Below are 14496 nucleotides of genomic sequence, written 5' to 3'. Positions count from 1 at the left end.
GGAAGCAGCAACATCACCCATCACACGCGGCATGAGGTCTGGGTCACCACGGTCTCTCTGGGAGTCCAGCATCCTTTGCAGACTGGAAATGATGGGCTCCATGGTGCGCGCAGAGCCTTGTGCAATGTTGGAGGTGGACTCCTCCATGCTCCTTACCATTGCCGAGAGGCTCTCAGGCACCCTTGCCATTGCACCTATCGTCTCCGTGTGCATGCCCATCACCCTTCTTCTAAAGGCCTCCCCATTGAGGTCCTCATCTGAGTCCTGTGCAGCAGAACTCGCGTGCGAACTTGTCCTCTGGGGAGCTGACTCCTGAGCTACCCTTTCACCTGGCCTTGCTGCAGCGCACTCATCCCCGGTGCATCCCACTACTATACTAGCCTCTAAAGAACGCGTAGTGCCAGTGTCTGAGCTGGTGCCTGCGGGTGAACATGCAGTGACACGGTGTGTTCTTCCTCCTCCTCTTCTCCCGCCTCGCTCTCTATGGTGCCCTCAGGGACAGGCTGCTCAGGTGCTTGCTGATTATCTGAAAGCATAAAGGCACAAGAGACGGGTTAAGGTGAGGGGAGGGGGGCAGGAAGGGAGAAAGGCATGCACACAGCATGATTAGCTGGAAAGTGGGAAAGGCTTGTAGGGTGAGGGGGAAGTGGGATGTGAGAAGAAGGAGTAGGGATGAACATACCGTTGTTGTCCCCAGGGGGTCAATGTCGCCGGAGGTCATGGCGCCCACCACCTGGCGCCCAATGATTTGCAGCACACTTTCCTCCAGCTCAGACAGTGATTGGGTGTCAGGTTGACCCCCGCCTGTGCACTCCTGCTCCCTCCTGTTGTGAGCGACCTTGGCCCGCTAGAGAGAGGTAAGTGTGTGAGTGTGAAGTAATGTGTTGGGGAGATGTGCCTGCCGTAGTTGAATAGCTGTCATTGTGTGTAAGGTGTGAGATGTGGGTGTGAGTGTTGGTAGGTGGAGGTTGTTGGTGGGTGAGTGCTGGGGCTCTGGTGCTTTGGGCAGTGTGTGTCTGCCCACAGTCAGCCAGCCTCTCCATCTGGCTGTGGCTGGGAAACTGAGGCTTCAATTGCAAATCCAGCCCTGCCGTTAAATTCGGCAGGGACTGTGGGAAACCCGTTCTCCCAGGATTTCCGACCGCTTCCGAGCCCCCAGCCCCCACTGCAAATCCGGCAAAGGATAAAATTCAGCCCATAATCACACTAGGAAGTGATTTCTGTCCTGAGTCAATATCACTTCAGATAATTATTCTCGTACCCAATTCAAAATCTATTTCCCCAGTGAGCGCTTACTCCCTCTGGACTGAAACATGACCTGCTGCACAAATTATTCTGGGGTTGCAGGCCTCAGGGTGAATAACGAACCCCTTGTACCATTAAGATAGACATTAGTGTAATGATCAATAACATGTCATTCTAGAGTGGTACACTAGATGGAGCCGTAGAGCTGTATAGAGCTGTATATTTAGTTGTATGTGTGTAAGACTACACTACCCACGATGCACTAGGCTACCCACAAGGCAGTAGTCAAGATGGTTGCCTGCACACAGAAGTACACATGCTGAATCTCTACAGATGCTGTACCTAGAGAAAGTGTACTGAATAAATAACTAGCTAGAAGCTAGCTGTTCATAATAAGAATGTCTAGTTATGAATGAACATAACATGGTACCAGGATTAGTGAAGATCTGCTCAAAATTGTGAAATGCGACATGGAGAATTTGAAGCCACCAGAGTTTTTGAATCTCACGGGAAATGTCGACTACAATTGGCGGACTTTCAAACAACAATTCGAACTCTACATTGCTGCCATCGGGTTCGGTACGAAGCCAGACGCAAGGGAAATAGCGTTGCTGCTCACGGTTGCAGGCCCACAGGCGATAGAGGTATTTAATACATTTGTATTTAATCCAGAGGAGAACAGAGAAAATTTAGACGATGTGCTAAAGAAATTTGATACACATTGTTCTCCCAAAAAGAATGAGACCTATGAAAGATATGTGTTCTGTTCAAGGACACAGCAGCAAAATGAGACTTTTGATAGCTTTGTGACTGATCTGAAACTGAAAGCACAGACATGTAATTTCTCTGAGCTGACAGCATCCATGATTCGTGACCAAATTGTGTTTGGTATTCATGATAAAAAGGTCAGGGAACATCTGTTGAGAGAAACCGAACTAACATTGGAAAATGCAGTGAAAATATGCCAAGCCAGTGAACTAGCTCAAAAGCATGCAAAGACTTTCAGTGAAATCAATAATGATGTGATTGTAGTCAGTGCTGCTCTCGGTGCTGTGTCCTACAAAGGAAAGAAAGGTGGGCAGAACAGAAATGAAAAACAATCGGAGGATGACATTTTTAATTGTAAACACTGTGGTTACAAACACCAGTTAAAACAATGCCCAGCATTTGGAAAAATGTGCACAAAATGTCATGGAAAGAATCACTTTGCCAAACAATGCTTTTCAAAAGTAAAAACAAAGAAAGGGCAACAAGTCGATGTGATTGAGGACACTGATTTAAGTGAGACATTTTTTGTACGAATGGTGTCATGTGACAATCTCAAAAAGGATACAGAAAATGTGCAGCCCTCAGGAATAAACAATGCTGAGCATAAAGTTAATGCAGTAAAAGAGGACAAATGGATGATCCCACTGCAGGTAAATGGAGCATTAGTTACATTGAAACGAGACACTGGGGCAAAGGCAAACTTAATCAGTATGAGTGACATTAAAAATATGAAAGAAAAGTCCAAAATACAAAAAAAATCAGTACTACTGAAGAACTATAATGGACAGAAAATAGATAGCTTAGGTGTATGCAGACTTAAAGTGATAGTCAAAGACAAAGTGCATCATCTCATGTTTTCTGTTGTGGCTGAAGGACTTGATTCACTACTGGGTGACAAAGCTTGTGAAGACTTAGAACTGGTCAAGAGAGTCTACCATATAAACTGTGCCATAAGCAGACCAGATGACTCGGTGGATTCTGTAGTAAATAATTTCCAGGATGTGTTCAAAGGATTTGGAGTTCTACCATTCACTTATAAGATCCAGCTAAAGGAGGATGCTCAGCCAGTGGTACATGCTCCACGAAGAGTTCCAGCACCCCTGCGTGACCGGCTCAAGAAAGAACTGGAATGACCACACTAGGAGTCATCAGGAAAGTCGAAGAGCCAACAGACTGGGTTAACTCCATGGTATGTGTAAAGAAAAAGAACAATGATCTAAGAATATGCATGGATCCAAAGGACTTAAATGCAAACATAAAACGTGAACACTACCAGATTCCCAAGCGAGAAGAAATCACCAGTGAAATATCAGGTGCCAGATACTTTACAAAGCTCGATGCCTCACAAGGATTTTGGCAACTAAAACTGGATGAAGAGAGCACCAAATACTGTACCTTCAACACACCATTTGGCAGGTATTGTTTCCTCAGAATGCCTTTTGGGATAATATCTGCGTCTGAAATCTTTCATAGAGCGATGGAACACATAATTGAAGGTCTGGAAGGAGTTCGGGTCTATGTTGATGACATCATCATCTGGGGCTCCACACTGAAAGAACACAGTGAGAGACTGACTAAAGTGCTACAGAGCATATGCCGGAATGGACTGAAGCTCAACAAAGCCAAGTGTCAGTTTGGTGTCCAGGAATTCACTTTCCGAGGAGATATTCTATCTGGTAAAGGAATAGAGCCAGATATGGAAAAAGTAAACGACATACTCAACATACCCCGACCCACTGACAAAAAAGGAGTACTACGCATCATGGGGATGATAAACTTCATTGGAAAGTTAATTCCTAACTTGTCAGCCAAGACAGCCTGTCTGCGAGACCTGCTACGTAAAACAAATGAGTTCGCATGGACAGTCAGACATGAACAAGAGTGGATGAATCTTAAAACAGTGCTGACAACCACACCTGTACTCACTTTCTTTGACCCAACAAAGAGAATCAAAGTGTCAACGGATGCATCAAAAGATGGCCTAGGCGCGGTCTTGCTACAAGCAGAGGGTGAAGATTGGAAGCCTGTTGCCTATGCCTCCAGGTCTATGACTGATACTGAGTGTCAATACGTCCATATTGAAAAGGAATGTCTAGGCTTGGTAGTTGGATTAGAAAAGTTCCATGGCTACATATATGGACTTCCCACCTTCACAGTTGAGACAGACCACAGCCCACTGGTTGCCAGCATTAAAAAAAATCTGAATGAGATGTCTCCAAGGATTCAATGACTCATGATGAAGCTGCAAAGATATGACTTTGAACTGATCTACACACCAGGCAAATACATAGTGTTAGCAGATGCACTATCCCGAGCACACACAATGAGTCAAGTGAGCTCTGCTGAAGAAGACGTGGATGTTCATGTGAGTATGGTCACTGCTGCGCTGCCCATGTCAGACATAAAATCAAAGCAAATAGTAGAAGAAACAGTAAAAGAGACAGTGTTACAAACAGTAATAGAGAACATTCATCATGGTTGGCCAAAAGGTTCCTGTCCAAAATACTATCACATAAGGTCAGAGTTGAGTGTCGTAAGTGGACTATTACTAAAACAGAACAGAATAGTCATTCCACAGGCTCTACGTCAAGACATGCTCAAAAGGATTCATGAGGGACACCTCGGAATTGAAAAATGCAAAAGGAGAGCAAGAGACACTGTTTATTGGCCTGGCATAAAGAAGGACATTGAGAACATGATAGGCATATGTGAGACATGTCAGAAACACCAAAACAAACAAACAAAGGAACCAATGATAGTAGCTGACATACCAACAGCACCATGGCAAAAGGTTGGTATGGACCTTTTTCATTTAAATGGTAAAGAATATCTAATAGTGATTGACTACTATTATAACTATCCTGAGATGGCGCTGCTCTCAAGCACCACAGAAAGCAGTGTCATAATGCATGTGAAATCCATCTTCACCAGACATGGAATTCCCAGGATTGCCATTAGCGACAATGGTCTGTGCTTCAACTGTAAGGAGTGGCAACAGTTTGCAGCACAGTATGACTTTCAGCACATCACATCCAGTCCTCTGTATGCTCAGTCGAATGGTAAGGCAGAGAAAGGTGTTCAAGTTCTCAAGCAGCTACTGAAGAAAGCGACAGAAAGCAAGTCTGATCCTTATCTCGCCCTGCTGAGCTACCGAGCCTCACCTTTAGACTGTGGTTCTTCACCTGCTGAACTACTAATGGGTCGCAAGTTGCGCACCAAGCTGCCCTGCTGTGCAAAAGAACAGCAAAGTAAGGTACTGAGACAGAGACTTCAACTGTTAAAGCTGAAACAGAAATCATACTATGACAAGTCATCCAAAACTCTAAAACCATTGACAAGAGATGATGTTGTCAGGATTGAGGATCCAGATGCATGGAACAGGAAAGCTACAGTTCTTGAGGAAGTAGGACCAAGGTCATACACTGTTAGAACTGAGGAAGGACAGATTCTCAGGAGGAACCGCAGTTCCCTCCTAAAAACACAAGAGACTATCCAAGAGCAGATTGATGACAATGCCGAAACTGAATCTTGTCACTCACCACCAGAACAATCTCATGAAAACACATCAGACTTACCCGTGTTGAGAAGATCCACACGTGAAGTAAAAAAGCCTGATAGACTTAATCTTTGAGTATAAAGTGAAGCTTTGAAAATGTGTTGACTGTTGTGAAAATGTTTATGTTTATAGAGCACTAACAAAGTGTTACTGATATCATCTTTATCGTTTTTCTTGAAAGTTGATTGATATTGATTTTGTTAAACCTCAAAGGGGGATGTAATGATCAATAACGTCATTCTCGAGTGGTACACTAGATGGAGCCGTAGAGCTGTATAGAGCTGTATATTTAGTTGTATGTCTTTAAGACTACACTACCCACGATGCACTAGGCTACCCACAAGGCAGTAGTCAAGATGGTTGCCTGCACACAGAAGTACACATGCTGAATCTCTACAGATGCTGTACCTAGAGAACGTGTACTGAATAAATAACTAGCTAGAAGCTAGCTGTTCATAATAAGAATGTTTAGTTATTAATGAACATAACAATTAGGACCAGTAAGAATCTCACTGTCCCTTCCTGATCACTCCGACTGCTGATAAATAACACACTAACAGACCACCAGACTCAGAAATACAAATCACGTTTATTAAGAATTAAGGTTACCAGAAACAAGATTAAAGCAAGCAGCAGATTTCACTAGATTATCATACCTAAATACTGGAACACAATCTTGCAGTTACAGATCTAATGAGGTGGCCCAGAAACCATGTGAGCAATGGGAGGTGGGGGTAGATTGGGAGGTGGGATGAGGAGGTGGGGGTGGAGGGGGAGGTGGGGGTGGAGGGGGAGGTGGATGGGGAGGTGGAGGGGGAGGTGGGGGTGGAGGGGGAGGTGGAGGGGGAGGTGGAGGGGGAGGTGGGGGTAGAGGGGGAGGTGGGGGTGGAGGGGGAGGTGGGGGTAGAGGGGGAGGTGGGGGTGGAGGGGGAGGTGGGGTGGGAGGGGGGATGGGGAGGTGGGGGGGGAGGGGGAGGTTGGATGGTGAGGTGGGGCGGAGGGGGATGGGGACGGGCCTGGGTTGGCAGCTCGACTGTCTGGGATCAGGTTTGAGTGAAGCAAAGGACACAGTCTTTTCTGTCTACAATCTGAGTGCTGCAGAGAGCAGGGACTGTTGAAAACCCACGACATCCCTCACAGGGGGCGGAGGCATTGCATGGTTTCCAAATGGCACTGTGAGTTTGAGATTCCCGGAGCAGCTTTGCTCCAATGGGCCTGAGCTGGAGGGATGTGAGGAAGCAGAACCCGCTGGTGTACAAACACTGCACTGGCACTTTTCAACATTCCGCAAAACTGGATCTGGTTCACCACAGTACAGGACAATAGGGACATTCTACCACGTGGGTCTTTGCATTGCTGGATTAAGATAAAGGGGCAAAACTGAGTGTGTCCAGTGGGCTTTGGGACAGTTCCAATCAGGAGAGGAGGGAGGGAGAGCCCTGGCCACACACCCACCATACCGACACCAGCTCAGGGCAGCTTACCCATTGTACATGTACTGAACATTTAAAAAAAGATTCACTTTGCACTAAGCACTGACTGTAACGATAAGCAAAATAGCATTATGGTGATTTCTCACACATGAAATTATGAAGATCATCACATGATTGATCATTCCACGTTCCAGTAACATACATTTCAGCACAGTCTTCATTATTATGATCATTGTTGGGTTCCCCCTTGTTCCAAAACCTAAATAACAAAACATGACGAGAATAAAATTAATTATAGAATTCCCGCTTGAAACTGATGCTCAATGATTAAGCAGGCCGTGATATCCCAGTGAGAATAATGTGGAGCTGATTAACTCCAGTGTAGCAATGTACCCAGGAATCATTCAACAGGTGTTCGAGAGAAACCTGTTAGACTGTGGGAAAGGGCAGATCCAGGGGAGTAATAGAGAGAGAGGGAGGGGGCGATGGAGAGGGAGGGGGCGATGGAGAGGGAGGGGGGCGATGGAGAGGGAGGGGGCGATGGAGAGGGAGGGGGCGATGGAGAGGGAGGGGGCGATGGAGAGGGAGGTGGGTGATAGAGTGGGAGGGGGTGATGGAGAGGGTGGGGGTGATGGAGAGGGAGGGGGCGATGGAGAGGGAGGGGGCGATGGAGTGGGAGGGGGCGATGGAGAGGGAGGGGGGTGATGGAGATGGAGGGGGTGATGGAGAGGGAGGGGGTGATGGAGAGGGAGGGGGTGATGGAGAGAGAGGGGGCGATGGAGAGGGAGGTGGGTGATGGAGTGGGAGGGGGTGATGGAGAGGGTGGGGGCGATGGAGAGGGAGGGGGCGATGGAGTGGGAGGGGGCGATGGAGTGGGAGGGGGCGATGGAGAGGGAGGTGGGTGATGGAGAGGGAGGGGGTGACAGAGAGGGTGGGGGTGATGGAGAGGGAGGTGGGTGATGGAGTGGGAGTGGGTGATGGAGAGGGTGGGGGTGATGGAGAGGGAGGGGGGCGATGGAGAGGGAGGGGGCGATGGAGAGGGAGGGGGCGATGGAGAGGGAAGTGGGTGATGGAGAGGGAGGGGGCGATGGAGTGGGAGGGGGTGATGGAGAGGGAGGGGGCGATGGAGTGGGAGGGGGTGATGGAGAGGGAGGGGGCGATGGAGAGGGAAGTGGGTGATGGAGAGGGAGGGGGCGATGGAGAGAGAGGGGGCGATGGAGAGAGAGGGGGCGATGGAGAGGGAGGGGGTGATGGAGAGAGAGGGGGGGGTGTCCCAGTGATGGAAAAGGACCCAGAATGGGTAGTGTTGCAGCTACGTCCGTTGGGAAGCTGCCAGAAAGCCGGCGTTCAATGTCAAGGAACATTGAAGAGTCTGACACCAACTTGGCACAGGGCTTAGCACTGATCATGGAGCCCACCCTTTCCAGTGTAGACTGGGTGTCTACCTCCATCCACATGCCTGTGGAGCAACTAAGCTGTAAGTAGTTAATGATCCTATAAATAGCACTGGTGGGGGGGTCCTTCATGTCATTGAATTCCTGTTCAGCTGTGTGATATTAAGAGAGGGTGTAGGCTGGAGCATGAAGCTCCAAAATGACAGCACACTGATTGACGTCATGATCTGCGAGCTCTGCATGATTCCGGTGGGCATTCGGTACGTGCGCACAAATCCCTTTACCAATATGGCATCCGCCGCTCTTCGTGTCAGAAGTCTGTGCCCGCAAGCAACCAACGCCATTTTGGAACATCGTAGAGCCCAAAAAACGAACATTACCGAGCTCCTTTGCCTCTAAATTGCTTCCCCTGTTAAGCTAAATATCTGAAGTTGAAACTTTAAAACCATTCCAGCTTTCTGTTTAATGTTCAGCATCGCAGATATTGTACAGAATGCGTAATTGAAAAGGGAACTCACTTTACAGAGGAAATATAATTCGTCCCATCCACCCAGCGCCAGTCACCTTCAGAGATCGAATCACTGAGACCAATCCAGTGATCATAGTTTTGATTCCAGCTTTGTATAAACATCTGTCATGTAAATAAAAGTGTCACTACAGTATATGAAGCAGGAGGGTTCGACCTGAAACGTCAACTCAAATTTCTCTCCACGGATGTTGCCTGACCTGCTGAGTTTTTCCAGCATTTTCTGTTGTTATTTTAGATTGTCAATACTGTGGCACCCCACCTCCCTTTTTTCCTTCCCTATCTTTTCTGAACGCCTTGTACCCTTGAATATTAAGTGCCCAGTCCTCACTGTTTTTAAGCCACATTTCCATTATTGCCACAGCATATTGCCACACAGCTAATTGTGCTTGTTGCTTACCAACCTTATTCACCACACTTTGTGTGTTTACACACATGCATTCTAAACCCATTTTTGAATTTTCTGTAGTCTTCAGCTGCTTCATCAATGACCTTCCCTCCAACATAAGGTCAGAAATGAGGATTTTCGCTGATGACTGCACAGTGTTCAGTGCCATTCATAACTCCTCAGATAATGAAGCAGTCCATGTCCGCATGGAACAAGACCTGGACGACGTTCAGGCTTGGGCTGATAAGTCGCAGGTAAGATTCGCTCCACAGAAGCGCCAGGCAATGAGCATCTCGAACAAGCGAGAGTCTAACCACCGCCACTTGACTTTCAATGACATTACCATTACTGAATCCCACACCATCAACATCCTGGGGATCACCATTGAGCAGAAGCTTATCTGGACCAGCCACATAAATACTGTGGCAACAAGAGCAGATCAGAGGCTGGGTATTCTGCGGCAAGTGTCTCATCTCCTGACTCCCCAAAGCCTTTCCACCATCTACAAGTCACAAGTAAGGAGTGTGATGGAATACTCTCCACTTACCTGGATGAGTGCAGCTCCAACAAAACTCAAGAAGCTTGACACCATCCGCTTGATTGGCACCCCATCCACCACCTTAAACATTCACTCCCTCCACCACCAGTGTGCCGTGGCTGCAGTGTGTACCATCCACATGATGCACTGCAGCAACTCGCCAAGGCTACTTCGGCAGCACCTCCCAAACCTGCGACCTCTTCCACCTAGAAGGACAAGGGCAGCAGGCGGATGGGAACACCACCACCTCCAAGTTCCCCTCCAAGTCACACACCATCCTGACTTGAAAGTATATCGCCAATCCTTCACCGTTGCTGGGTCAAAATCCTGGAACTCCCTCCCTAACAGCACTGTGGGAGTACATTCACCACACGGACTGCAGCGGTTCAAGAAGGCGGCTCACCACCACCTTCTCAAGGGCAATTAGGGATGGGCAATAAATGCTGGCCTTGCCAGCGATGCCCACATCCCATAAACGAATATAAAATAAATAAACGCGGAGATCAGAGAAGCCTGTTGCTAAAGCAGCGTGGTTATAATGGGAGACTTTAATGTTCACCAAGACTGAGAGAAGCAAACAGCTCAAGTCCCAACGGCAGCGAATTTCTTCAGTGTTTTCAAGACAGATTTCTGGGACAATGTGTTCTTGAACCAACAAGCAGACAAGCCATTCTAGATTTAGTACTGACTAATGAGCCAGAATCAATCTAATGGTAAGGGAACACCGAGCTAACAGTGACCATTACATCATTGAATTCGATATTTGTTTTAAACAATATTCTGTTGTTCACTGGAATAGGAACGAGTTCAGCCTTCTGGTTACAATCAATTTATTTTTTCCACTTTAAAATAAAAACAATCTAAAAGTGGAATATAATTTCTTCAGTGTGTAACGCAATTTACAAGCGGAGTTTTGTGAGCAGATTTGAATGTAGGCAAGTGCCCATCCTTGTATGTTTCTCTCTTCTAAAACTTAGCACAAAAGCTTCTTTTTTATACATTGTTTTCTCCTTATCCAACTGGAAATGGATTTGCCTTATATGGTTTGGGCCTAGGGCAAAACACCATCCTTCAGCCGATTCTTATGCACACAAGTTTGCCTTCCACTACAGCATATGAACATCAACAGCCTATCAATTGCCCTTGTTGTTGTGACCGGAACAGGTATAATCTAAAAATTCTATTAGCATTCTTTGAACATCCCAAGGCCTTAATTCAATCATGAACACTGCACTACTGGGACAGTGCACTAAGGGAACAGTGAGTTACACGTTGCACTACTGGGACAGTGAGTCACACACTGCACTACTGGGACAGTGAGTCTCACACTGCACTACTGGGTCAGCGAGTCGCACACTGCACTACTGGGTCAGTGAGTCGCACACTGCACTACTGGGACAGTGAGTCACATGTTGCACTACTGGGACAGTAAGTCACATGTTGCACTATTGGGACAGTGAGTCACACGTTGCATACTGGGACAGTGAGTCACACACTGCACTACTGGGACAGTGAGTCTCACACTGCACTACTAGGACAGTGAGTCACACACTGCACTACTGGGACAGTGAGTCTCACACTGCACTACTGGGACAGTGAGTCACATACTGCCATACTGGGACAGTGAGTCACAGACTACACTATGAGACAGTGAGTGACACACTGCACTATTGTGACAGTGAGTCACACTCTTCACTACTGGGACAGTGAATCACACAATGCACTACTGGGACAGGGAGTCACATGCTGCACTATTGGGACAGTGAGTCACATGCTGCACTACTGGCACAGTGAGTCACACACTGCATTACTGGGACAGTGAGTCACACTCTGCTCTACTGGGACAGTGAGGCTCATGAAGCACTACTGGGACAGTGAATCACACACTGCACTACTGAGACAGTGAGTCACACACTGCACTACTGGGACAGTGAGTCGCACGCTGCACTGCTTGGATAGTGAGACACAAACTGCACTAATGGGACATTCGGTCACAAAATGCACTACTGGGACAGTGAGTCACACACTGCACTACTGGGACAGTGAGTCTCACACTGCACTACTGGGACAGTGAGTCACACACTGCACTACTGGGACAGTGAGTCACACGCTGCACTTCTGGGACATTTAGTCACATGCTGCACTACTGGGACAGTGAGTCACACACTGCACTCGTGGGACAGTGAATCACACGCTGCGCTACTGGGACAGTGAGTCACACGCTGCTATAATGAGACATTGAATCACACGCTGCACTAAAGGGAAAGTGAGTCACACACTGCACTACTGGGACAGTGAGTCACACACTGCACTACTGGGACAGTGATTCACATGCTGCACTACTGGGACAGTGAGTCACACACTGCACTACTGGGACAGTGAGTCACACACTGCACTACTGGGACAGTGATTCACATGCTGCACTACTGGGACAGTGAGTCACACACTGCATTACTGGGGCAGTGATTCACACACTGCACTACTGGGACAGTGAGTCACACGCTGCTATAATGAGACATTGAATCACACACTGCACTACTGGGACAGTGAGTCACACGCTGCACTATTGGGACAGTGAGACACACACTGCACTGCTGGGACAGTGAGTCACACACTACAACGGTGGGACAGTGAGTCACATGCTGCAATACTGGGACAGTGAGTCACACGCTGCAATGGAGGGACAGTGAGTCCCACGCTGCACTACTGCTACAGTGATTCACACACTGCACTACTGGGTCAGTGCGTCACATACTGCACTACTGGGGCAGTGAGTAACATGATGCGCTATCGGGACAGTGAGTCACAGACTGCACCACTGGGACCGTGAGTCACACGCTGCACTACTGGGTCAGGGAGTCAAATGCTGTGCTACTGGGACAGTGAGGCACATGCTGCGCTATTGGGACAGTGATTCACACACTGCACTATTGGGACAGTGAGTCACACACTGCACTACTGGGACAGTGATTCACACACTGCACTATTGGGACAGTGAGTCACATGCTGCTCTACTGGGACAGTGAGTCACAAACTGCACTATTGGGACAGTGAGTCACACACTGCACTATTGGGACAGTGAGTAACACACTGCACAAGTGGGACGGTTAATTACATGCTGCACTACTGGGACACTGAGACTCAGGCTGCATTAACAGGGGAGTGAGACACACACTGCACCATTTGGACAAAAGTCACACACTGCACTATTGGGACAGTGAGTCACACACTGCACTATTGGGACAGTGAGTCACACACTGCACTATTGGGACAGTGAGTCACATGCTGCACTATTGCGAAAGTGAGTCACATGCTGCACTATTGCGACAGTGAGTCACACACTGCACTATTGGGACAGTGAGTAACACACTGCACTACTGGGACTGTGAGTCACACACTGCACTACTGGGACAGTGAGTCACACACTGCACCATTGGGACAGTGAGTCACACAATGCACTACTGGGACAGTGAGTCACACACTGCACTACTGGGACAGTGAGTCTCACACTGCACTACTGGGACAGTGAGTCACACACTGCACTACTGGGACAGTGAGTCACACGCTGCACTTCTGGGACATTGAGTCACATGCTGCAATACTGGGACAGTGAGTCACACACTGCACTAGTGGGACAGTGAATCACACGCTGCGCTACTGGGACAGTGAGTCTCACACTGCATTTCTGGGACAGTGAGTCACACGCTGCCCTACTTGGACATTGAGTCACACACTGCACTACTGGGACAGTGAGTCACACGCTGCACTACTGGGACAGTGAGTAACACGCTGCTCGACTGGGACAGGGAGTCACATGCTGCATAAAAATCCCAGTTTGGCATAAAAATAAAACAAAAATGGTAACTCAACCGTGGCTAACAAGGGAAATTAGGGATAGCATAAGATCCTAGAAGAGGACATACTACAGGGACAGTGAGTCACACGCTGCACTACTGGGACAGTGAGTCACACACTGCAATAATGAGACATTGAGTCACACGCTGCACTACAGGGACAGTGAGTCACACACTGCACTACTGGGACAGTGAGTCACACGCTGCACCACTGGGACAGTGAGTCACACGCTGCACCACTGGGACAGTGAGTCACACACTGCACTACTGGGACAGTGAGTCACACGCTGCACTACAGGGACAGTGAGTCACACACTGCACTACTGGGACAGTGAGTCACATGCTGCTCTACAGGGACAGGGAGTCACACACTGCAATAATGAGACATTGAGTCACACGCTGCACTACAGGGACAGTGAGTCACATGCTGCTCTACAGGGACAGGGAGTCACACACTGCAATAATGAGACATTGAGTCACACGCTGCACTACAGGGACAGTGAGTCACACACTGCACTACTGGGACAGTGAGTCACACACTGCAATAATGAGACATTGAGTCACACACTGCACTACAGGGACAGTGAGTCTCACACTGCATTTCTGGGACAGTGAGTCACACGCTGCCCTACTTGGACATTGAGTCACACACTGCTCTACTGGGACAGTGAGGCTCATGAAGCACTACTGGGACAGTGAATCACACACTGCACTACTGAGACAGTGAGTCACACACTGCACTACTGGGACAGTGAGTCACACGCTGCACTGCTTGGATAGTGAGACACAAACTG

At 48.0% G+C, this 14496-nt stretch overlaps 1 protein-coding gene across 1 annotated transcript in view; it reads right to left on the bottom strand.

Annotated features, from left to right (window-relative positions):
* Positions 1 to 6563: 6563 nt before the first annotated feature.
* LOC147097548 (CD209 antigen-like protein C) overlaps positions 6564 to 14496 on the bottom strand; it is an 84072-nt gene continuing 76139 nt past the window's right edge. The window contains exons 4-5 of the mRNA XM_085971484.1: positions 8915 to 9027; positions 6564 to 7261 (exon numbers count right to left, since the gene is read on the bottom strand). Of these exons, the coding sequence (XP_085827610.1) occupies positions 7132 to 7261; positions 8915 to 9027 (243 nt within the window). The 3' untranslated portion in view covers positions 6564 to 7131. The remainder of the gene's footprint in view (positions 7262 to 8914; positions 9028 to 14496) is intronic.

This window comes from Somniosus microcephalus, chromosome 31 (assembly GCF_052327205.1).
Source record: "Somniosus microcephalus isolate GS21.2 chromosome 31, FLI_Smic_1.0, whole genome shotgun sequence".
NCBI classification, from domain to species: domain Eukaryota; kingdom Metazoa; phylum Chordata; class Chondrichthyes; order Squaliformes; family Somniosidae; genus Somniosus; species Somniosus microcephalus.
Note: the sequence above shows the minus strand (reverse complement) of the source record. Positions and strands in the feature narration are given on the sequence as shown.